The sequence below is a fragment of the Anopheles coustani genome, chromosome 3 (assembly GCF_943734705.1).
Source record: "Anopheles coustani chromosome 3, idAnoCousDA_361_x.2, whole genome shotgun sequence".
NCBI classification, from domain to species: Eukaryota; Metazoa; Arthropoda; class Insecta; order Diptera; family Culicidae; genus Anopheles; species Anopheles coustani.
The window spans coordinates 72,723,338-72,745,770 of NC_071288.1; the positions used below are offsets into that span (position 1 = coordinate 72,723,338).

The following is a 22,433-nucleotide window of genomic DNA, read 5'->3' on the forward strand; positions in this document are numbered from 1 at the left end:
TTTGCCCGGACCATCGCGTAACCCGTCGCGATATTCCAGGAACTAAGGCCTACAACAACCGCGTACAGCTGAAGGAAGTTTATACGTCCCGTTCCGTGTTCGACTTGGTTTGTTCGTGGCTCGCTTCTAGAGCTCGCTCTGTTGTCCTGTGTGCGGGCTTAGGATCCTTTGGCGTGACGCGGTGTTTGTTGTGTTGCGTGTCGTCGGTTGTTGGCAGAATTTCGTAGGAATTCGCGTTGGAGCGCCCCGTGAGTGCAAATGGAAACGACGGCCCGCGTTCACCAGACGAAAGCGTCCGGCTCGAGGCATCGTAGTTCCCGTTCTCGCCGTAGCGCAACGCCCCAGCGGCTGGAGCAGCTCGAGCAGTCGGAAGTGCGCGGTGGCGATGGGCCCGGCCCTGGCCAGGAGGGGTCGGAGCTGGAGCCGGGCGGGTCTAAAAATAGATCGTCTACCGTAGTGCGGGTGGTGCGCCGACCGGACACACCGGAGCACAGTGGTGGTAGTACGACGACCAACGCGAGCAGCAGCGGCGCCGCCACCGGAACTTCCGGCACGACCCAGAACTTCCACTACAGCGCGAGCGGGGACACGAGCGGTGGACCGGTGCGCGTTTCCCAGGCCACCACCCGCAGCCTCTCGCCGTCGGCCGCCGTGGCAACGACGGAGCTGGACGTAGCATCCGGTACCGAGGAAAACAACGAACCCCGGCCAGACGGTGCTGGGGAAATGATGGTAGCCGTCGTGGAACTGGCGAACGGGACGGCCAGCATCGAACCGGCACCGGGACCGACGGACGATAAGCTGCAGAAGGGCATCCTGGGCTATATGGACCGCCAGCTGAAGGTGCAGTCGCTGTCGGACCCGCAGAAGAGTCCGGCCCAGCGGAGCACCCGAAGCCGGAGCAGCCTGGAGAAGAGCCCACGCCGGAAGCGCAGTAAGTCCGAGTCGAGGCGGAGGCGCGAGCGGAAGATACTGGCCGCCGGCGAGATGGAGGTACGCCAGGCGAACGAAACGCTGATGCGCTATCTGAAGCAGTGCTCGGACTTTAACGATGCGTCCCTGTCCGGGGACCTGGAGATACCGGAGCATCTGGAGGATCGGCGGGTCCACCGGAAAACCAAATCCCAGCGGGAGCGAAAACTTCATCAGCAGCAACCGGATCGACCCGGCGGTGGTCGGACCAGCAATGGTTAGTATGCGGCGGGGAAAAGGAGGGGATCACATGGGAGGTTTTGGTTTAATTTGTCCGTGTTTTAGTGCGAGGGCCCTCGTCAGCAGCAAGGTTGGCTAGGTTCTAAAATTAGACTCCACCTCGGGCATTGTATTTACAACAAGCAACGGGACGTTTTTGGCGTGTAAAGCGAGCGTTGTTGGCGGAATTTCGATTTTTTCCGTACGGAGAGCGCTATGGACCGTAGAGAGTGGTGGGTGTTGGTAGAACATCCATTTTTGAAACCGCCACCAACGCCATTCGCTAAGCGGTTCTCAGACTCCCGGCCAAGAAGCGGCAGATGGACTGAAGCTGTATTGAAGTTGATGCGCTTTGATTTTAGTAGGCTTTGGAGAGAGAGGGAGTGCGAAAGGGAGAAAAATGGCTTCGTGGAATGCTATTTATAGTGTTTTCTTGCGTGGAACCCCGTGGGCCATTTGAAGGGTACGAGAAAAACAAAAAAAATACGCGCACACACACACACACACCGAAGCGCGCCCCAGTTGTATAAACACATCATCGTATCCGGTAGAGAGTTTTCCGGTGGAAAACGCACAGCGCCGCGGTAGATGTTGGACGGGTGGGTCAGAAGCTCGGACTGTTGAATCTTTGGCAAGTATCATTAAAAGTGATCAGCTTCATTGGGCTTTTAAGCTGGTCTCTCATTGGGATTGGAAAACGATAGTCCATGGTTTGAAGTTTCGAACCCTTGCCAAAGATGTTTTTTCATCTTTTTTCGAGGGTGCCAGGTTCGAGTTCCCGATTGGATTGCATGATGGGAGTGGGCTATTTGAAAGTCAATAACACTCATTAGCAAATTGGAACCGCCCTAACACTAAATGATGGTTTCTTCAAATGATTATCAAACTCTTAGTAGGAGCTTTTACTACATCTACCACGGTAAACTTTTAAATGCGCAATTACTTTATTATAAATAGCGTTCTGACTAGAGTTGTATAATTCAGATTCAGCTTCATGAATCTGAATGATTCTTTGCCTTTTGAGGGATTCATGAATCGCAAAAATTCACTGAACACTAAATTGAGAAGCAAAAAATGGCTAGAGATACCGTCCCTTATTTTGTTGTCGCATTATCCCCGCCAATGAAAGAATCATGGAGATTCGAGAAAGATCCATGAAGATTCATTAAGGTTTCGAAAGATTCATAAACGTTTGAAGATTCAAATCCCAAAAGATTCATGAATTCATCTGAAAGACTCTTAGGTGAAACATTCATACGAATAAATCTCGCCAAAAGATTCATAAGGCACAACACATGGTTTTTAAAACAATACACAACAATTTAGGAAATTAAAAATTAAAAAAGACAAATTAAATAAAAAGCAGAACGAATAGAACTCAATCAAAAGAATAATCTCTAATAATTAATAATAAAACAAATCTAACAGAAAAAAAAAGTTCCGCTCAGCTAGAGAACAGTTTGTGGTAAAAAGTTATTCTAACACCCATGCAATGTTGTATAAGTACCGTAAATCATTTGAAAAACTGTATGTCGAAATGCGGCTCTTCGGACATATGTAAATACATTTGAAAAGGATAAAACGCCCGACTCAATTTACCGTCCATGGCGTACATTTGCGATGGAAAATTACGTTTCTTTTTCTTGTTGCATACCCACACTACTGAAGAGGACACTTTTCACTGATTGGAATGTCAAGTAATTGATTTTCTTCACGGGTAAAGTTAAGATATGTTTTCACAATATTCAATCGTTCGAAAGTGTTTGGGTAATATTGTCACGTTATTTGTAAAGTTTTCATCATAAAAAAACAATCTATTGAAAGAAGTTTTTTATGTTTTGGTTGTAAGTTTTGGTGAGCATGTTTTGAAATCTTTTAAAAGCGTTGTTTTTCAAGCTATATGTTTTTGTTTCGTTTGCTTTTACGGGTCTAAATCAATCAAATTGGGGCGTATGGCCAAACCGTGGCGCTCCGTCCGGACTGCGGACAGCACAATCGATAGCTGGAAGGATAATCGCACGTTTTTACCGACCTTCTACTCCAACGCTGGCAGCACTGGACAGATCGAAATCAACGTTGCCCCATTGCAGCGTCCTTCCAGTCCGCCAGCGGCATGTTTCCGTAGCCCTTGGCCCTCCGGCAGACCGATGACGCGTTAACGTGGGTGGTTAGAACTTGGTTTGGGGCCGCGATTCGTTGCTGTGTGTGTGTGTGCGCGTTCTTCCCATTACCGTCGTTCTCGTATTTGTGGCGTTCGAGCTGAAACTTCGGCCGGCAGATGGGGCCCTTCACCCGTTCGGCTTTTCTCTCCAACCCCCAAGGGCCTCTACACTGGCGCAATGACGTCACTGTGCGCAAGGGACGGTTTTATCAATATTATTATGTCGCCTTTCCTTTAAGCCCTACCGGCTTCGGCTAGCACGTTTTTCTTTTTGTTGCCCCTGTCCGAACGCGTCTCCTTCGGGTAGGGCATTGGTTTTATTTTCCCCCGCCCCTGTGCGTCTTCTATCACGGCGGGTTCTGGTGGCCCTCTGCCTCCGTTTGGAATAGGAGTGTTGCGTCCTAAATTTAGCTACCTTTTTAAGAATCCTTTTTTTGGTGTGTTGTCTTCTTGAGAGCGGCCGCTCGCCTTGTTACACCAATTGCAGTTCGTACGCAGTGTGGGCGGGGTGGAGGGAACGTAGAAAGCGCGAGGGTGTCCTGAAAGATGGTTGTCACGACCACGCCATGTTTCAACAGATGCCTGGGACGACGCTTACTTTTTCTACGATTTATTGTACGTGACTTTTCGCTCAAGATTATGGCTATTTTTGGCACTTTTTGGGGTGATTTGATTGCGACTCGCTCGGTAAATTTGCCATTTCGGTAGCTTTAGCCTTTTGCTGTTTAACCCTGGTGCCCTTTAGCACGCCTTTCTATTGTTTATTCTGCGATTTACATATTTATATAGATGGATCTTTGGGACCGGCTTAAGTCGGTAACGTATCTTTGATGTGCTCGTTCTTTTCTTGGTTATTAGAAGAAAGCAGCTTCAAAGTCTAAAGTATCCTGCGTAAGTGGGACTCATTCAGCTCAACATCCATGTATAAATTACGGTTCCGCAGACGGTTCTTGCTTGCCGATGAAATCGAACCCACAATTTGCCCTGTCTCGTAACTCACCGGCTTCGTTTCGGTTCGGTTTCTTAAAGCTTGCACAACGATGGTGGGTCGCTGATAACGATGCCAGCCCGGTACCGGGGGAAAACTCGCAAGATAACTCATTCCTTGAACTTTACCCTGGGACTGACCTTTTCGAGCGTTCACCAGCGAACCAACGGCAGCCGGTGACATTTACCAACGCGAACGATGATTACGCTACTCGCCTACCCCGTCGGGGGGATGCGCCACAGAGGAAACGGAAAGGAAAACATTACGATCTGACCTTATAACCATCGCCAAACAAACACCACACGTCTTCGGTGGAGGGTGGTGCTCGAAGCAGTAACGATGCGGCGAGCGGCTTTTCGGGCTCTTTTTGATTAGTTCCTGCAAAGGAAAGGGGCGGAGTGGGGGTGGTAGGGCTGGTGTCTCGGATCGTGCTAATTAATTCCGGTGAAGACGCTGCCGACCGCAGCAGTGGAGTGGTGTTTTTCGTGGGTAAATAGATTTATCGCGGAAATTTTGATAAGACGCAAATGACATTTCCAAAGGAATGTCTCCGATGGCACCATTTCTTAAGGATACGGATTGTATTTCCTCGGATTCCTTGAGTGTCGCGTTGAAGTAAATTACTTAATTTACTTGAAAGAGCCATTCTATGACTAGTGTCAAATTTCACCTAGCAAAGGATTGGAAATGAGCAGCAGTCTTTATAAGTTCAAGCATGCATAAACGTGTAAGAAATTCCCGTTTTGTCAGTACAGTTATTAGAACAAGCCAAAATTATGGTTTGATGTAAAATTAATTAACTTTATCGGTGTAGCAAAAGTTCCGTAGCTCGAAAAAGTTATCAAAGTATTCTTGAGAAAAGCTAGGAAATGGGTATGGTTAGGTAAGACAAGAACCACCCGATTTAAAGCATACCGTCGATTAGAAGGTTACAGTAACTCTAATGTTACGGAGAGAGACCTAGCGACATTTCTAGTATGTTTTTCTCACAGTCTAAGAAAAATACCCAAAATGTTCACAGAACAATTTTTAAATATCTATTGATTTACCACAAAAAAATACCATTAAAACTCTCAAACTTTTACTAAAACGAGTGTGGTATCTTTTACACCCAGTCATTTAGAATTGTAGGACAACAGGGCGCAAATAGTGGAACAGAACGTACCAAAAGTCAATAAGTATTTCTTCTTCTTCTTCTTCTTGGCGTAACGACCTCCTGGTCATGCCTGCCTGTTAAGGGCATACGAGACTTGTTTCCCTGTTGTACGTGGATCCAACAGTCAGTCGTCTCGTACAGGGGGGAGGGGTTCCGTCTCGGTTGAGATTCGAACCCACGCCGTCGAGGTGGTGAGCCCCGGCGCTCATGGGCCTATTTTCTAACCGGCGCTACCGCTCGGCTGTCGCGGACCCTCGGAATAAGTATTTCATAACAGCTATTTCAGGAGTTCCGTGACAGCCGAGCAAATGTCAAAAAAAATTAAATTCCTTATTGTGAAAGTCGTTATTGTGGAAAGTACCAAGCTTTAGTGTTTAGACTAACATCTATACTGGTACAATCTGCTCCACATAGGCCTATGCATATTACCCTCCGTTGAGGGAGTTGTAGTTTTTATCTCGAACGGAAGGCAATTGAATTCTTTTCCATGTTCATTAAATGAGATATTGTGATGCTCCTGTAATGTCTGGTATATGGCAATATCTTCTACTATGGTATACCCTTTCTTCTTATGTTATATTTTTAAGTAGCACCCTGAAGTTCCCACAGAATTATTGGACATGCTCATGGACATATTCCGCTAGTTCATATTCATAAATTCAGCTAATTAAGCCTACTGGATCCTGAGCCCTTTCCCCTGCTTCGTATTATAAGGAGGGGTTCGTTATAAATCCGGAATAGAGAAGGACTCATTTATAAGACGAACAACTTTTTTATGTCCCAGTACAACATTTTTTTTTCTTGTTCTTTCATTACAGCTGACGATCTGCTAAGCTACCATGGGGAGATCTACAATCCCTTCACACCGGTGGTCTCGCCGACCACCGAAGGTGCGCCAACGCGCATCGACAAGATGTACATACAGACTGCTAGCGGTTACCGACCGGTTGACAATACCTACTCATACCACAAGTCCTCAACACTGATTGGAGGTGATCCAGAAAGCAATAGGTACGGTGGCGACTCCCTGCGGTGTCGGATTGATTCGGAATCTAATCTTGTCTGTGGACCATTTTCAGAAATACAGTGAGTACGTCGGTGCACCTTTCCTGTGCGGTACAGCGGGTATGGCACCTGTTTTCGACCGTCTGCCACGGGCTGCTCGGTGGCCTTGCGTTCGCCCATCTGCTGCTGATCTGCACAACGAAGCCGTACGATTGGGTAGACGCCTCAATCCGCCATTACTCTGCCTTCGCTGAGGTGTACGCCAATACCTTCTACTGCTTGGCGATCGTGTGCATGGTGTCGATCTTCGATCGGTAAGTCGGTCGGCCTCTCAACGTTGTTATCTTGACTTGACTAGTCCCTAATCTTCATTCCCTTCTGGTCCATCGTAACACACAGGATGGACATTGCACATGGAGGCGAATCGAATGTTTCCTTCCGCTCGGTCTTCATCATCATGATCTACATAATGACGATCATGCTGAGCTTATCGGCTGGATCGATGGACGAACGACTGTATCTTACCGCCACGTTAAATTCTACCGTCTGGGAAGAGGAACTGGTAAGTACTGCACTGGTTTCCGGTCATCGGCATGGTGTAGGTCACCAATGTTTTACTAATACGCTTGTCGACAGGAAACGAATAAAGTGCTTAGCATCTGGAATGCTCTGTCGATAGCGCGAAGCGTCGGTGCCATCTTTGGCTGGTTGGTGGTCGGCTTCCTGCCCAACCAGGACAATCTCTACGATCAGCTGCTGGAGATGGAAAAGTATCAGCTACATTGAGCAACACTCGGGGACGGTGGCACGGCGGTTTGTACATACTACGAATAGCATGTAGGACTCCATAATACTAGTAATACATACAAGCATAGCATAGAGGAACACAACGTACTACTTAGAGGCAAACAAAACAATAATCACGCTTACGTCGCTGTGGTGTAGGATCGTTTTCGTTCTTTATACTAATGGACTAACAAGCATCTAGGCAAATAACCCCTCTTCGTGATGAAATGTAGGAAAGCACTACAGCAAAACGGTATCATTTAAAAGTATTAAACTGCGGAACGGCAAGATGTGGTTAGTGGTTGTGGTAGTATTATGCGAACACTGCGTGTGGAAAGGAATTAGCGGTAGGAAGAAAACTCGTATAGCATGTGCATTAGCGACAATTGTGACAACAGGAATGGACTGATAATCATATTGTAATCAAATGATAGCAATTACGAAAGTACACACACACACACACAAAGAGAATAGCAACTGTAATCGTTCTAGATTTACTTCCGAGTTAGACGACGACTCTGAGATAAAGATGAAGGAACATGACTGTATAAACATGTTTAGGATATAAATCAAAACGAATAATTATTCCATAAGCAACCGAATGTTAATATACAGATAAATTATACTCCAGGACATAAATATGAATATTTTCGCAATCATAATAACAATCGCAGTTCTTCATAATGAAAATAATTGCTTTGTAAATGCGCAACTTATTGAACCGTTTTGTTACTACGAGCTGCAATGCAACCGTTTGATTTGTGATTTACTTAGTTCATTCCTGTTTATGAAAATAAATTATTAAACTGTATCAAGTGCGTTCGTCTTGCGTGATATTTTTTAAACATTCTGCAATTTCGTCACTAGTAAATTAAGATGTAATTAAAGTTCTTAAACACGTTCGGAATTTTCACTCCGTGAGATGATCAGAATACAAATCCTTCTCACTCACATCTCACCATTTGCAAGCATCTCATATGCTCATAACCACATGAGACAGTCGTGAACGGTTGTGAGATAATTCAAATGGAAATAGAGACCGGAAACGCCAGTTCACAAATTCACGTCGTTTGATGTTATGTTTAGAAATGAAATATTTATTTCACTAATTTTTAGCTTACTACAGTAATGTTAATTTGTGCGTCTTTGGGGTTTAAGCTGTGGTACGAGTATTTAAACCATACACAGAATACGGAACCGTGTGTGAACAAATTTCAATTCAGATTTTTGCCCTTCTACTTGGGCTAACGATCGACGTCACATGAAGGAAATAGCCACCGTTAAAAAAACCCCTGCATCACTGCGCCTAACACATGAGCCCGTTTTCTGTTTCTCTTAGTCATTATCTCACATTTGCATATGGCACTTCCTGTTGACGCACTTCTACATACCACATCCTTATCAGCCGTTCTTTCGGAAGTCACCAGTCACCAGTCGCTGATCTTGCGGTCGCATTGGCAAATGGTAGCTTCTCTTATCACCTAGAGTAAGGTTGACACCATATCCTCGTCGTAGTGCTTGACATATTTTTGATACTCTTTTTTGGTGCCTTTCTTAACCGTTCGTTTCGAGCCGCCGGTATTTTCGCTGTCGTCGCTCGAAGAGTCATTTTCACTAACATAATTCGCAGCACCAGATCCTTTTGCCTTTTCGACAGGACAACCATCAGCGTCGTCTTGTTTGCCACTCAACCTCTGCTTGCGATCCTCACTGGGTGCACTGGTTTCCTTGCCTTGGGTGTTGAACTTTTTCGACTTCTTGTTGCCCTCACGATGCTTGCCGTTGGTATCGGCCTTCTCATCCACTGCCTCGCTGCCCTGCGAAATGTTAAAATCCAAATCTTCTTCGCCCGCCAAAAATCGAATGTCCTCGAAACACTTGTTCTGCGACTTTTCCTTCAATCGCGCGAGCACACTGGAGCGTGACTTTCGTGCGTAGCTGTACGTAACGCAGAAGATGCTGAAAAATACCACAGCGCCAACCGTAGCTAAGATGAAGTATTTCATAGGACTGGGTTGCGGAACGGTCTCGGACGGGAACGGTGCATCGGCGAACCGAGGTGCAAGCAGCAGCCGGTCTGTAGAAGTTTCAACATCGTTTGTCACGAAAACCATGTCCGATTGGGTTGGTTCAGGGGCAAGATTCTTGGTGGTGGCCAGCGTTGACGGTTGCACTGTTACCGTCACTGTGGTAGGAACCTGTTTCGTTGTCGTTGCCGTCGATGATGTTCGTGTCGTGGTTGTTACCGTGGTTTTCGAGGTCGTCGAACTGATGAAACTTGGTCGTTTGGTCATCGGAATCACCGGTCTGGGTCGCAAATTGTATGCTTTTGTAGTGGATCTGATCGTTGCCGTTGGTGAAGGTGGTTTTCTGGGAGTTGTACTTGGCCTAGCAGTGGTGGTCGTTGTAGTCCAGGTAGAAGTAGTAGACGGTCTTGTGGTCGTACTGAGAGTTGTGCGAACTGTAGTAGTAGTTGTTGTTGTAGCCCTTGCTGTCGTGCTGGTAGCTGGAGTGGACATTTGCATGGCCTTTACAGTAGTCGGAATGGTGGAAACACTCAGCGGAGCACTCGTCGTTGTGGATGCAGTATTCACCGTTGGTACGACGAAGACACATCGTTCAACAAAATCAGGACAACAAGTTGCATCTACCACGCAGTCCTCTTGGCAACTGCAAGGTACGATCTTATCGGTAGCATTTAAAATATCTGCCATACTCATACCACATCGGTTTTCGCATGATGCTATCTTATCGGGTACCAACTCCGGATCGGTCGGGGCGGCATCGTCCGGGTTTTCCAAGCCATCTTCGACCGCCACCTTGCAATTATCGCCCTGCAGCAGACTTACATCGTCGATGGCAATGTCACTCTTGTAGCGCATTCCAAGGCTCGCCTCGAATATAATCTGAAACCGTTCCGATTGCTGCGGAATCTCGATGTTACCCTCGTGCCACACGTTTTTCTGATTGCCTTCGATCACGAGCGATGGGTTGAGGTCGTACAGATCAGCGGTCATCGGTTTCACGTACACCTTAAGTGAACCAACCGTCTCACCGTACATATGATAGTAAAATTGAAAGCACGCTCCAATACTTAACTCCGGTTCGTACATGGGCGAGATTAGCCGGGCCGTTTCGTTCGTAAATTGTTCCGCCGAATCGACGATCATGAAATGGCCGGCCTTGGGTTGCATCTTGGTGTGATCGTATTTCGGGCCCGTCCGAAGCGCACGTGGGTTTAGCGTTCCATCGCTGCGCTTCCAGTCGAAATCGTGCAGCACATCGTTGGACCAACCGCACATCGTTTCGGCTTCGAAATCACAATCCCTAGCCGTTCCCTGGCCCGTCTTACGGCATACACCCAACGGACGGTCCCAGTGTGTTCCGTTGCAGTACGTATTCCTTGACCCGGCCAATTCCGTCGCGTCGAAGCACGACAACCATGCGGTGGCTTTGTTTAACTCATACAGCACATATCCGGATTCCACTTTTGGTAAAGTCGCACATCCGGATTCTTTTGTGGGAAAATTAAGAAAATTAGAAGTAATACATTATTACCCTCGCCACAAATGGGATTCTCCCAACGTAGAAGAGTTATTATACTCACTAGCACACACCGGTATAGATGTATCCCATCGTCCGTTGTTGCAATTTGCGTACTTATTTCCGATAAGCCTGAAACCGTTGACACAATCGAATCGTAGCATCCGTCCACGGTTCCTGAGTTTCGCTTCCCCATTCGGGAAATACGGCATGCCACATTGCGGTACGAGTTGTCTCACCATTGGCCGTCGGTATGATGTTGAGAATGATTGGGGAATAACTCGCTGGGATGTTCTTTGTATACTTATGGCAAAAGCGGTAAAGGATGAAACCCAAAAAATGCCTAACACGATCTTCCAGGGTAAAAGCAACATCTTTGACGATCGTCAACTAACTAATTCTCTATTCAGGCAACTGTGTTCCGTTCGCTTTAACCGTCGACGTAGAACTGACTGGAACAAACTTTTCTCACAAACAACCAACGTAAAGATATACATATCCATTGAGGAATTTCTCTGCTATCGGACGAACAAAAATAAGAGCCTGTTTCTTCTGCTACGATAAGCGCCATATGTGGGAGCATTATGTGAAGAAAGATCGGGTTAAGAAAACGTTGATGATTGCAGGCTTGGAAGTAAGATAATGTAGAAAAAATTCCTATGCAAAGCTATGACATATTTTGAATGATTTGGTTAAAGCTCCATTCTTTTTTTCTGCATTGTCAATACAATAGATTTTTAAACGTTTGGATAGAAGTGTACGTTGTTTGTCGTCCAAATGGCATATTTGCGCCGGTGGGACGCCTCAGCCTGTACTGAGATACTTTGAAAAATGATCGTATGTGAAGTCATCAGATTTGAAATAATAAAATATGGCCAATAACGGATCGGAACGAACGCTCCTGGTCGCAAATTATTTTTCGTAGTTTACGTGATCGTTGCAGTTTATAAGGATAGCTTTTTTGAAGTTGTGCAGGCCCTAACAGTGGTTGTAGTACACAAGTAGTGAACTCAATGGACACACTCAGCGGAGCGCCCATCGTTGAGGATGTTATTGTACCCGGCCTTGCGACATACACCATACATACAGTATGTACCGTTGCAGTTGGTATTCAATGGTCCAGCTAATTCTGTCTCGTAAAAGCACGATAACGATGCACTTTAAGAAAAGTTGCACATCCGGATTCTTTAGAAGAAATATATTGAAAATTTTTCAGAAAAATATAGCCACAATTTTGAAAACTCCAAACGGACACGTGGCAAAATCGGAAGGTGAAAAATTCCACAAAATGTCTAATACAATCATACCGGTTAAAAGCAACGTTTTTGATGATCGCTGGCAACTTTATGCTCTCCTGTTGCGGTCACTTGAATTGTCGATGGGTGACTTTTTACTACTAGGAAAACGAAAAAATACTATGGGATGGCGCAGCGGTAGCGCGGTCACACAAACTCTCTTCGGAGAGAGGCCTTGTCCCACTAGGGGATGTCGTGCCACATAAAAAAAAAAAAAATGAGGCAACCGTCATGTGTATGAGGATGAACATAGTTTGTTTTCCTTTTTATTTTTTATTTTGAAAACCGGATTGAAAATCAATCCAACCATTCGCTAATGTATGTACATAGCTTAGGTGTTATTTCACCGCAATCGGAGCAGTTTTTTATCACCGGACAAATACCACAAGGCATCTGGACTAGCCCGGGTGCCGCGATCGGGGTCTCTACTGCGCGATACAAAAATGTACCATCTATTTGAGCAATACGTTCCGCCTTACCATCGTACACTACCGTCTTGAGGATGGTTTCCAAATCGTCCTCGTCGAGGCTAATCTTGCTGATTCCCAGGTCGGAGATGAACCGGTGCACATCCGAGACGGAGCACTCCGAGAGCTTCTGGACCGCCAGCGGACCTTCGCCACTGGAGCGAGCAGAATCGCGCTTCATACGCAAAAATCGCAAACACTGCTGGTTCAGCACGTCGACGAATTCGGCCTCAAAGTCTTGATCCTGATACCAAGCCCCGCCCGTTATGGAACGATCCGGTTCCAGATTGTAGAGCATGTACACTTTCTTTTTACTGGCCTGTGAATGTAAAGCGAGAAGAACATCCGAGATTTTGTATCGCGGTTGTTGAGCTAAACATCAGCATCATCCGAATTCGAACTTACATTAACGGATTTGACCGCTTTGATGAGCTTCTTATTCTCCAGCTGCTTCAGTACTTTCGTTAGCTGCGTCATCACCAGATTCGATTTCACTCGGATATCCCTGATCCAAATGCCCTTGTTGCCGCCTTCCTCCACGATGTTATAAATAACTCGTTCCTCATTGTCGATGTCTTTTGGTGCGTTGGTTTTCTTACCGGGATCCTTGAGCCGGTAGATTAGTGTCGTACCTTTCTTGAGTATCTCCAGTACACCGTCCTGTAACAACTTGTTGAGCGCTTGCACTCGTTTTTCCGGCGGCACTGACGTAAGAGACTCTGCCAAATCGTCATTATTAATTCCCTCCGGCTTTTCTTTGGCGAGGGAAATTATAAGAAATCCTATTGTAGCGATTTCGTCCATCGTTGCCGGTTTTCCGAGCGATGTGTGGTTATTGTTTATATTTATGTTTTTGAACTGCCGAGGTTTGACAGCTGAATCTACCAATCCCAAATCGTTTATACTGTAGCGTTGACGAGTTATGCTGACAGTAACTGGGGCTTTGGTTGACACGTAGTGTTTACGTTTTCATTTCTTGATCGTGCAGCATTTTTCAAGAGGATTTCACTTTTTACCGAACGTTTTTTCATCCTCGTAGCGTGCTCGTTTGCGGCTGACTATTCTTTGAACATAGACGAAATAAAATGGCTGAGAAAATCCGAATATCTGAGTTCGTGATGAAGGTAACATATTGCAGCAATTCCGCGCCTGCTTGATGCTCACTGATACGATTCATGCCTATCTGTTTGCAGCGCATTTGCTCGATAAAAGCACCGTGCACCGGAGAATTGTACGGCACCATGTGTGACGGGGTGCCCACGATTGTCGCATTTAGCAAAATAATTGATGTCGAAGACGGTTCCCACGATGACGCCAGTGAAAGTCCACCGACTAAAGAAACCATTCAGCCTAACCTGCCGTGCGGAATCGATCTGTTCGGTTGGGTGAGGATTGGTCCATGCGAGGACCCGTCCGGTTTCCTGCAGGATGTGCTGCGAGATCTGGTGGTGACGGACAATCCGGTCTTTTTGCACAGTCCCGGTGACGGGCTGACGTTGCAAACGTACATCTATCAGCAACGGAAGCTGGTGAAGGTGGAGTGTACCATCGTGGAGGCAGGCTTCCTCTACCGGGAGTTCTATCTGCTTCGGCTTCGCTGCACGATGTCCATATTTTGCGAGCAGACGGAAAAATCGATCAGCGAGAGCGCTTTCCGGCTGCGGAAACGGCTTGCTTCGGGGAATGTGGCCTTCAACGTGCCGGCGATCGATGATGTGATGCTAAGCGAGAACGTAGTAACTGGTGTTGGATCGGAAGAAAGCATCGAAATGCTCCACGCGATGATGCTCGCACCGAAGAGCGAGAAGGACGATGGGTTCGGAGTTCCTGGGGCACGCATGAAGGTTCCGAAGAAGCCACACACCGGCAACCAAAACGTTCCACTCACTGGCTACCGTGTGATCGACGTCGGTATGCTGATCAAAAAGAGTAAGGCCAACGAGGACGAAAAGTTGCGCCGGGAAGCGTGCAACGTGATGATTGACAGCCGAAGCGAGGACAACTACGTCAAGATACCGATTCAGGTGGATTGTCTTAGCATGGTGCACCGGGAAAAGAAGCTAGAAAAGTGCTTCAACACTTTAGTGGATAGCGTTTGCTGCTCTTTGAGTTTGATTGAGTCGGCACTGCTGGAACAGTTGGACAAGACGGGGCAGTGTTACGTGACAAAGTGTTTCCACATGCTACCGAGAGAGTTGGGTCATTTTGTAACATGCGCTTACCCGATTGGCAGTGAGGTGCAGGAAGAACAAACATATTTGCGCCAGAAACGTATGCTCATGCACGCTCATTTCGGGTTATCCAAGCATCGACCGTACTTTCGGAAGGCAAATGCGTACCGTTTTCAGACTGGCAAACTTTTGCTAAATCCCCACGAAACATTAACAGTTCCATGTAAGTAAGAATGAGACTGCCTGGTTCCTGGCAGCGTATGTAACGTTTCATTTGTTTTGTTTTTCAGACCCTGATGGCAAAACGGCCGTTGTTGATGGTGCGTACACATACCATCACTATCTGCAGGATGATTTTGACGACAAGGGGTGGGGATGCGCGTACCGTTCGCTGCAGACGCTAGTCTCCTGGTTCAACATTCAAGGCTACAGTGCGAATGCGAAGATTCCTTCCCACACCGAGATACAAAAGTGTCTGGTGCGCGTCGGGGACAAGCAGCCGAACTTTGTCGGTTCCCGCCAGTGGATCGGATCGACGGAAGTGTCAATCTGTTTGAACGAGTTCGTCGGTATCGATTCCCGCATCCAGCACGTTGCTTCCGGCGCCGAGCTGGTGTCGCTGGGCCGGGAACTGCTGCATCACTTTCACCAGCAGGGCACACCGATCATGATCGGGGGTGGTGTACTGGCACACACTATTCTCGGTGTTTCGATCGACGCGGACGATGGAGGGACAAAGTTCCTTATTCTAGATCCGCACTACACGGGCGCGGACGAGCTCGGCCCAGTGCTGGCGAAGGGATGGTGCGGCTGGAAGGGAGGAGATTTTTGGGACAAAAAATCGTATTATAATCTGTGTATGCCGCAACGACCGGCACTTATGTGAGCTAGAAATCGTACGAATGGGTTCGAAGAGACTGTCAGAACACGCCCCGCGTGTTCCTCCCCAATGTAAACTGCGATGATTATGTTGTTTTACTTTGTTGATGCACAATAAACTTGTTCCACTTTTTTTTTGTATGCTAAAATTCAAAACACTTTTTCCGGGGTTTTTATTTTATTTTTGGGAAGGTAGAGCATTATGAAAACTTACCTTTCTACGTATCATGTCGTCCGATTGCCAATATAAACTTCATTATGGTTAGAATTACAGCCATTTCAACAAACAGAATTTAAACTGAGTGAATTAATTTTAATTTTAATTTTAAATGTTCTTTTACCATTTTCCATGAAATTGTTAACTTTAATTGATATAAGCGCAGGATAAATTGAAATCATAACCACCACAGCATTTGAATTGAATTTTCATTACTTAATGTAAATCATGTAACGTAAGATAATTATGGCTCCCGGATGATTAGAAAAGAAGACTACGAACCTTTTCTTTAACTATCAAATTTAGATACTTTATTTGAAACAATTTGAAGCAGCTTTGTTTATATTCATACATTCATTGAATGTTTTTTTTTTAATTTTAATAAAACGCTTTTCACAGCAGAGATAATAATTGTAAGGAGTTGAAGAGGTTTCAACAATTTTAAATATATTAAATATTGTAGTAACTGCAAATGCATGCAAGGGTTAATCCAGCCGTAAGCGTAAAATAAGCGTCATAACAACACGTGTTGGCGGTTTGAAAGTAAATCGTTTACAAAAAAGAACGTGGAGGAATGGAGGATATGACCTCTACGCGTTCAAACACGCATTCGTCTATCGCTGAAGCTTCGGCTATCCGGTGTGCATTGTAAAACAAACGGATGTTGGATAAATAAATACTACGATTGTGCGGTATCCGCAAAGTACATTCCCCAGCAGAAGCAGGATATACACATCCTAAAGTATGATTGTGGAAAGTTTTATTTTAATATAATTGATCATATACTATCCACGTTCCATGAGACCACGTTTGCAAAAAAAATAAATCAATAAATAAACAACTAGAAATTAACGAATTTTGGCGCATTGATTTGCCGTGGGTTTAGCTTTTTCTTATCGTTTTCCCAAAGGCTCGGAAATTGTTTGACTTCCGCACTCATTCGACCATGTTAAACCATAGTGACTGAAGAGTAGTAACACAAGTAAAAACAAGCAAGTGAAAAATAAAACAAGTCTTTACTAACCACTGGATGATGTAAAAAATGCTTGTTCCACAGAGTAGATCGTGCCTCGAGCGCCTTTTCAGAGGCGCCCATATTGCGCAATGTACAAAGCAATGTAAAAGGCACACAGCTTGGTGGATTTCTTTGTTTTTTCAACACCGACTGCTGGTAAAGTTTCACGTATACCGACTTAATTTCCTTCTTCAGTGAGCCGTCGTCATAACCGTCGTTTAAAAGTTCAAATTTTGTATATCTTCAATTGGATTCCGCTTCCAGGTCTCGTTAGGGGCAACGGACTTATCGGTCGTGATTTTCCTCAAACGTTCGCTATCACCTGTTGACCAAAGGTCAGAGGCTCGGGTAACCCCGTCCTGGTGTCATCAAGCCTCAGAGGAGAACAAAGGTGAATCGCAGCATACGACGATGCTGCTCCGGATGAGGGCTCTGATCACGTCCGTGGCTATCGGAATCGTGTGTTGGACGGGCAGCGAAATAAAAATATCAAAACAGCTGCAACCGGAGAGCCCCGCAGACAGGTTGTTGCCTGGACTGGTACCGTGTTTTGGATTTGGCTTTCCCTGTTGACGTTGGCTACCCCATCGTAACGATGGTACGGTGGGTCTATCTGGCTGCACCGGTAGCTCCGGTGGTACGCAAGGCTTATCTCGGACTCTCCCGTGCGAGGTTTGGATTGCGTGAAAATTTGCGCCTTTTTCAACCACGGACCCCTCCGTACAGCCGGGGTCGGTGTTGTTGTAGTTTTCGCACCGATAAGCGTTTCACGGGGTCTTATCGTCCTGCGTGGCCGAACCGAGGTGTGCACCGGGGTGTAAGGGGATGCCCTTGGGGTTACGGTTATATAAGATGGCCGTAGTGCTCCGGACTAGCGTACAGTGCGTGCTGAGTAGCAGTGGAGTGCAGTAGTAGGACCCGAAACAGCATACGGTCGGTCGCTCCGGGGGCGGTTGTGGTTTGCGGTTTTTTTCCCTTTAAGAAAAGTGCACAAAGGTAGACTAAGCAAGTGCATCAAGTGAAGCTTACATATTAGTTCTGTTGGAAACCGTAGTCTCTAAAACGGGGACCGGAAGACGGTTGGACAGTGTCGGGAGCCTTCCAATAAGAACCTTGTTCTACCGGGTGCTACAAAATGGTATCCAGTGTAGTTAGGAACATCGCATCCTGTCTTGTGCTGGTGGTGGCGTTCAGTGCGACACAATGCGAATCGAAGCAGTGTGGACTCATCTGCCGAGTGCGTGATCCGCTGGCGATCGGTCAGAGCCACACGCTGAAGGAGTGCTTGTACGTGGTGTACCCGGTCGAGAGTACGCAGAACTCGGTCGGTACCGGGGTACTGCATGCGAACGGTGAAAGCCGGAACCGGCTGTTCTCGCTGTACGGTGGTCCGAGCTCGTGCGAGTACTTTGGCAACATGATCCAAACGGCGAAGGGGCGCGAAACGCTCGTGTCGACGATTCAGAAGCAGCTGCACAAGAGTGGCTTCAAGGGTTTGGATCTCCAGTGCGATCCGGTGCAGGCACGCGTCACCCAGCAGACGTACGCCGACTTCATCGAGGAGCTGCGCCGGTTCCTGGGCAACACCTACGTGATCATGGTGACGATGGGCAACTGCCAGCCGGAACCGAGGCTGGTTGAGTCTCTCAACCGGGCCGTCGATTTCGTCACAATCAATCCCACGGGTCAGGTATGAAAGAGCGCCTTTTGAAGGCTTAAAACAACACCCTTCAAGTCTGTGTATCTTTGTACTCTCGTACCTCAGCAATCTACACTTAGCAATGCACTAATGTTTGGATTGGCGCGACATCGCATTCTGCTGGCTACTCCCTTCCCGAATACTATTCAATGTCCACTTAACAGTGACTATTCGCTCAACGAAGTTTTGAACCACATCGAGCAGCACAATCTGTTCGGTGCGGTCGTTCAGCTTGACCGGGACGACGTCAACAATGTGTGCGGTGAGGGTCCCTTCCCACTGTTCCGCAAGGTGCTGGACCGACTCTGCCCGGACGCCGAATGTGATTTCACGGGATTTGTTCGCGATACACGCGACTGTGGACAGTACTACAGCTGCGAGAAGGGATAGTAAGAAACTTCACTTCCCAATGCCATCTCCTGCTGGCGTCGTGTAACCTAACGCATTCGTTCTTTTCTGCCTTTTTCGTGTACGTTTGGAAATTACAGCAAACAACCACATCACTGCCCGACCGGATACTCGTTCGATCTGTGTAAGAGCAGCTGCGAACCGTTCCTGCAGGTGAACTGCAACAGCACAACCTGTCTGGTTAGCGGTGGCCTCCCGAATGGACTGATGCCCATCCCGTACCCGATCCCGTTCCCGATCGCTAACCCCAACTGCTCCATCTTTGGCAACGGTGGTAACAATGGTGGCAACAACGGTGGCAACAACAATGGTGGAAGTAACCAAACGTCCGATTGCTGCTGCGAGGTGTTGAAGAATCTTACCGTCATCCTAACCGGTACGGACGAATTCTCACAACTGATTGCCTTTGTCAAGGAGCTTGGGTTAGATGATACATTCGGCATTTTGCGCAAGACACTGGTGGATTTGACGCCGTTGCTGAATCAGGTCGTCACGGCGCTCAATAACCTACTCGGCGGTATACTTCTTGGCCAGAACACTATAAACAGCACCACCGACGGCCTATTGGGTCTCGGCACTAATGTGGGACTGTTGAACAACCTTCTTAAATTAGTTGCCGACTTGTTGAACGGTTTACTAGGCGGCGGTGGTGGCGGTGGACCACTTAGTGGAGTTCTTGGTGGTCTTCTGGGTGGTGGAGGTGGTGGAGGTGGTACTACTGGTGGTAATACTGGTGGTAATACTGGTACTAGTACTGGTGGTACTACTGGTGTTATCACTGGTGGTAATGTACTGAGTGGTAACGCTCTTGGTGTTATCGCAGGTCTCTAAAACCATCTTTTTTCTATTGTTTCTTACAACTTTACCTCGAAATAAAACTCTTTAAATACTACCTCTTGCTCTTGTTCTTTCTTTTTCTTGACCTGTACGATTCCGTTTTATTCTGCGACTTCAATTTCAACATCTATCCTTATTCCACTTTCAGAAACGGTAAATGTTTAGAACTATGGTTTGTTAACTATTGTCTGATTTGTTTTTTTCAGAACATTTTTACGCGATCGAAAATCAGTTCCATCTCTATAATTTATTTTGTTTATCCTATCCCCTTCCATTTGGAAAGGCAAGTTGATGAATCAAGGACCAATCTATCCAGTCACCTGCCCTGTGCACCCGATACCGACGGCTCCTCCGATTCCCGTTACGGTACCACCGATAACCGTACCGACCATATCGATTCCCCTCTATACGGTCCCGGTGGGCCCTGCACCCCCGAGTTGCCCGAACGTGTGCTGTCCTGGTGCGGGCCAACAATCGGATAGTTTAGTTACTGGACTGTTGCAACTGATTAGTCAACTGTTCTTAGGGATTCTCGGTACGTTTTCTTTTCGCTGAGATAGGTCTATTTCTAGCTGTTTTTTTCCTACTGTCTCCTTTTACTAGTCTGTTGGAAAACATTTTTCACTTTTCTACTGCAGTGTGTATTGTGGGTTTACTCCATACCCTAGTCAGTTTTTAACTTTGTTATACGATTTTCACCCATGAACTTCACCAACAAGGAAGTAAAACGTTACCGAGTGGCATTACTCCTGTCTGCCCCGTCACGAATCCGTCGGTACCGAACATCAACAACGTGCTTTTGGGGCAGTTACAAACCACCGGAGTTGTTCCGGAACTACTACAGGTGGTAAGCCAAGCGCTGGTAGGCCTATTGGGTACGTGCTGGGGGTACCGATGGTACCGGTCGATCGGTGCGACGGACACTTTTACTTTCATTCGCACCATTTGTAGGGGGAGGACAAACTTTACCGGGTGGTATACCATCCTTACCAGGCGTCACGTTGCCTCCGGTGGCCGGTGTTCTACTGGGGCAGCTGCAAAATACAGGTGTCGTACCAGAACTACTGCAAGTCGTCAGCCAAGCGGTGCAAGGTCTTTTGGGTATGTGTTATCGTGTAGTAACGGAAGATGAATGGAACTAAATTTTGGACACATTGTGTTCCCCCCGCAACCGTGGTAAGGTGGAGGCACTGGAAGTCTTGCTCTCCCTCTGGGTCTAAATACTGTTACTGGGGGTACGCTTCTTCAAGGACTTCCGGGTGCAAACGTTCTACAGGGACAAACCAGTGGCGTTGTTCCAGACCTCTTGCAAGTCGTTAGTCAGGCAGTTCAAAGCTTGCTAGGTATGTGTTTGATGCGTAAACTGAACTGTACCTAAAATTAACAACAAGCAAATTCTTAAATTTCTTCGAAAATAACAACAAAAATCACACACTGGGCAGGTGGATCAACACTTGGTATCGGATCGATACTGACCCCCGGACAACCAGTAACGGTGCAACCTTGCATGCAACCTGGAGGTACTGGATGCCTTGCTCTCCCTCTGGGTCTGAACACTATTACCGGGGGTACGCTTCTTCAAGGACTTTCGGGTGCAAACGTTTTACAGGGACAAACCGGTGGCGTTGTTCCCGACCTCTTGCAAGTCGTTAGTCAGGCAGTTCAAAGCTTGCTAGGTATGTGTTTGTGGCGTAAACTAAACTGTAACTAATATGAACAATAAGCATTTTTTATAAAATTCTTCGACAATAACAACAAAAATCACACGCTGGGCAGGTGGACCAACCCTTGGAATTGGATCGATTCTGACCCCCGGACAATCAGTAACGGCGAATCCTCCCGTACAAACCTGCGGCCTTCAGGCAAGCACTGGTGCGCTCCAGCAGATCCTTGTTCTAGTGTCCTACCTTCTGCAAAGTCTTCTTGGTACGTGAACTGCCATTTATTGATGGTCTGAAATGTCGCTATACGTCATCTCTCATTTAAAAAATAACCATGTCTCCCTCCATTGGAACATTTGATTTGGATACTTTGTCTCGTGGTAACGTTGCCACCTATCACACTTCCATCTATTCTTACACTACCCATGATCGTAATTCCTACGGTAACACTACCCCCCATTGTAATACTTCCTCGCATTACGTTGCCAACCAGTCTTTCTATTTCGAGTGATATTTGGTTGTCTGTTCAGTCCAACCTCAGTCTTGTAAATCATCTTTTGATGAGCGTAGCGAACGTGTTACAGAACTTGATCGGTATGCTTATAGAGGATGCTTTTTGAACCATGAACACAATTTAATGGTAATGTCTTATGTGCTTTGAAAGGTATTTTACCGTCCGAAGTGTTACCGTGTTCCACTGTGACGCTGCCATCAGTTACGTTGCCCCCGGTAACTTTACCACCCGTTACATTGCCTACGCTAACGCTACCACCCATCACCCTGCCTCCTGTTACCTTGCCCACCCTCCCGGCGATCACACTTCCGGCGGTAACGTTGCCGAGCCTGGGAGGAAACTCCACGATGTCCTTATCGCTGCAGGCAACCTTGGATCTACTTGGTGGCTTACTGCAAGCGCTGCTCACGTTACTTCCGCTATTGCTCGGTAGGTGTTGC

At 46.7% G+C, this 22,433-nt stretch overlaps 4 protein-coding genes across 5 annotated transcripts; 2 read left to right on the top strand and 2 right to left on the bottom strand.

Moving 5' to 3' along the window:
- Positions 1 to 258: 258 nt before the first annotated feature.
- LOC131272022 (uncharacterized) lies at positions 259 to 8,092 on the top strand. Its single transcript, XM_058273630.1, has 5 exons — positions 259 to 1,189; positions 6,315 to 6,507; positions 6,576 to 6,815; positions 6,901 to 7,063; positions 7,138 to 8,092. The coding sequence occupies exons 1-5, from the start codon at positions 259 to 261 to the stop codon at positions 7,285 to 7,287; spliced, it is 1,677 nt and encodes a 558-aa protein (XP_058129613.1). The 3' UTR covers positions 7,288 to 8,092.
- A 324-nt stretch (positions 8,093 to 8,416) lies between these two features.
- On the bottom strand, positions 8,417 to 11,204 carry LOC131266410 (uncharacterized). The gene is made up of 2 exons (XM_058268926.1): positions 10,895 to 11,204; positions 8,417 to 10,801 (listed from the first exon to the last, which is right to left on the bottom strand). Exons 1-2 carry the CDS (start codon positions 11,202 to 11,204, stop codon positions 8,769 to 8,771), a joined length of 2,343 nt encoding a protein of 780 aa, XP_058124909.1. The 3' UTR covers positions 8,417 to 8,768.
- On the top strand, positions 9,898 to 15,761 carry LOC131272021 (ufm1-specific protease 2). 2 transcript variants are annotated; one of them, XM_058273629.1, is made up of 4 exons: positions 9,898 to 9,964; positions 13,632 to 13,716; positions 13,786 to 14,986; positions 15,054 to 15,761. In XM_058273629.1, the coding sequence occupies exons 2-4, from the start codon at positions 13,678 to 13,680 to the stop codon at positions 15,647 to 15,649; spliced, it is 1,836 nt and encodes a 611-aa protein (XP_058129612.1). In that variant the 5' UTR covers positions 9,898 to 9,964; positions 13,632 to 13,677; the 3' UTR covers positions 15,650 to 15,761. The 2 variants fall into 2 exon arrangements, with proteins under 2 accessions (XP_058129612.1, XP_058129611.1); XM_058273628.1 differs by lacking the exon at positions 9,898 to 9,964 and having other exon boundaries at positions 13,582 to 13,716.
- LOC131272023 (probable DNA-directed RNA polymerase III subunit RPC6) lies at positions 12,370 to 13,419 on the bottom strand. Its single transcript, XM_058273631.1, has 2 exons — positions 12,998 to 13,419; positions 12,370 to 12,911 (listed from the first exon to the last, which is right to left on the bottom strand). Exons 1-2 carry the CDS (start codon positions 13,394 to 13,396, stop codon positions 12,423 to 12,425), a joined length of 888 nt encoding a protein of 295 aa, XP_058129614.1. The 5' UTR covers positions 13,397 to 13,419; the 3' UTR covers positions 12,370 to 12,422.
- Positions 15,762 to 22,433: the final 6,672 nt, after the last annotated feature.